Source organism: Sardina pilchardus, chromosome 22 (assembly GCF_963854185.1).
Source record: "Sardina pilchardus chromosome 22, fSarPil1.1, whole genome shotgun sequence".
Taxonomy (NCBI): Eukaryota; Metazoa; Chordata; class Actinopteri; order Clupeiformes; family Clupeidae; genus Sardina; species Sardina pilchardus.
In genome coordinates, this window is record NC_085015.1 from 829,343 (window position 1) to 831,842 (window position 2,500).

At 47.1% G+C, this 2,500-nt stretch overlaps 1 protein-coding gene across 1 annotated transcript in view; it reads right to left on the reverse strand.

Moving 5' to 3' along the window:
• Positions 1-2,500, reverse strand: part of cln3 (CLN3 lysosomal/endosomal transmembrane protein, battenin) — a 12,777-nt gene that overhangs the window by 3,921 nt on the left and 6,356 nt on the right. The window contains exons 10-11 of the mRNA XM_062526700.1: positions 2,232-2,284; positions 1,928-1,996 (exon numbers count right to left, since the gene is read on the reverse strand). Coding sequence (XP_062382684.1) covers positions 1,928-1,996; positions 2,232-2,284 — 122 coding nt within the window. The remainder of the gene's footprint in view (positions 1-1,927; positions 1,997-2,231; positions 2,285-2,500) is intronic.

Consider the following 2,500-nt stretch of genomic DNA (forward strand, 5'->3'; position numbering starts at 1 on the left):
TTTTGTGAAACTTCATTGTTAAACACTACCCTTAAATTATGTATATGAATTTCTTTGAATTTCACTGAATTTCAATTCTACTTCCTTTCGAATTGTAATTCTGCATCTTGTTTTTGACCTCAATTCAAATTCAATTCAAACTCAAGAATTGAATTGGAATTTAGGAGTCATTCTCAACTCAATTCTGAATTTTGCACAAGCCTGACACACAAACACACACACAGCTATCAGTCCCTCCAGGATTAAGCGGGCCTTTTTTGAAATGGTTGCGGTCTAAATTCTAAAGTCTGATTTCACAGCAACTTCTCGAAAACATTGCGATGTAAGTTGTGGTGTAGGCTTGTGATGTAAGCTGTGGTGTAGGCGTAAGCGTTTATGGCAAAGAAACTGCAGGAGGAAGTGAAAATTGAAAAAAATGGCTTTCATTGTTTTTCTTTTTTTGAAACCTGAGGGGAAACTAATAAATATGATTGTTTTCCCAGTTTTATTTACAAATCTAGCTGTACAACATCAAAATGATGTTCTGAAAATTAATAAAAGATTGGGGGATATTTGCCAGAATTGTCCAAATTCAGTCAAATACTGTGGTAAAAACGGGCATTCACCTTCCTATCCTTAAGCCACTGCTTTGTTCTTATTTGGCAGTATCATTGTCGTGTTGGAAGGCGAATGACCTGCCCATCTTCAGTTGTCTAGCAGAGAGACACAGGTTTTTTTGGGCGAATTTGGGTGTACTTGGCAGCATCCATTTTCCCTTCTATCCTGACCAATTGCCCAGTCCCCGCTGAAGAGAAACATCCCCACAACATAATGGGTTAGCCTGGGTAGGTAGCCTGGGTAAGTAGCCTGGGTAGGTTAGCCTGGATAGGTAGCCTGGGTAGGTTAGCCTGGGTAGATAGCCTGGGTAGGTTAGCCTGGGTAGGTAGCCTGGGTAAGTAGCCTGGGTAGGTTGGGTAGGGTAGCCTGGGTAGGTTAGTCTGGGGAGGGTAGCCTGGGTAAGTTAGCCTGGGTAGGGTAGCCTGGGTGGGTAGCCTGGGTAGGGTAGCCTGGGTAGGTTGGGTAGGTTAGCCTGGGTAGGTAGCCTGGGTAGGTTAGCCTGGGTAGGTAGCCTGGGTAAGTTGGGTAGCCTGGGTAGGTTGGGTAGGTAGCCTGGGTAGGTAGCCTGGGTAGGTTGGGTGGATTAGCCTGGGTAGGTTGGGTAGGTTGGGTAGGTTAGCCTGGGTAGGGTAGCCTGGGTAAGTAGCCTGGGTAGGTTGGCTAGGTTGGGTAGGTTGGGTAGGTTGGGTAGCCTGGGTAGGTTGGGTAGGTTGGGTAGGTTGGGTAGGTTGGGTAGCCTGGGTAGGTTAGCCTGGGTAGGTTGGGTAGCCTGGGTAGGTTGGGTAGGTTGGGTAGCCTGGGTAGGTAGCCTGGGTAAGTAGCCTGGGTAGGTTGGGTAGGTTGGGTAGGTTGGGTAGGTTAGCATGGGTAGGTAGCCTAGGTAAGTAGCCTGGGTAGGTTGGGTAGATTAGCCTGGGTAGGTTGGGTAGGTTGGGTAGGTTGGGTAGGTTGGGTAGCCTGGGTAGGTTGGGTAGGTTAGCAACACCAGGTTGAGCTGCACTGGCTCAATGTGCTGTGTGAGGGAGGGTTGTGGGTGGAGTTTCGTGGGGAGACTGCTTTGATTGGTCGAATTTGTGGAAAAGCTGCGGCGTTTGGACATCATTGTAGTCGGCCGGAATTTGTCTTAATTCTTGCGAACGCATCATCACAAATTCCTGGAGAATCTAGAGAGTAATCGTTACAGTAGAACTCAGCAATGACAATAACACACACACACACACACACACACACACACACACACACACACACACACACACTCTCTGAACTGCTGGCTAAAGGCCAAGGTGTCGTAGCAGTGTTCCTCCAGTAGAGGGAGCAAGAGGCCACTCACCAGCCCCTGATTGATGAAGTACTCAGCAAAGTAGACCACCGCTAGAGGCACTATGAACCGCATCAGACCCTGAGGAAACACACACACACACACATGATTACACACACACACACACACACACATATGATTACACACACACACACACACACACACACACACAGACACACATACCTTGAGGATGATGAGTTTCACACTAGACACACACACACACACACACACACACACACACACACACATACATTACAGACACACCTTGAGAATGATGAGTTTCACACTAGACACACACACACACACACACACACACCTTGAGGATGATGAGTTTCTCTGTGAAGCTGACGGCTCCTGTTTTCTCCAACTCTATTCAAAGTAGAAAGACATGGTTAGGGTAACACACACACACACACACACACACACACACACACACACACACACACACACACACACAAACACACACTGTGCCCTGCAGGAAGGAATATTTCACAAGAGGCCATTTAGAATGTTTCTCTGAAAGACTTCAGCATGCCAGTCATCACTGCATGACTTTAATATACTGATCAAGTTCTCTGGTCAAGC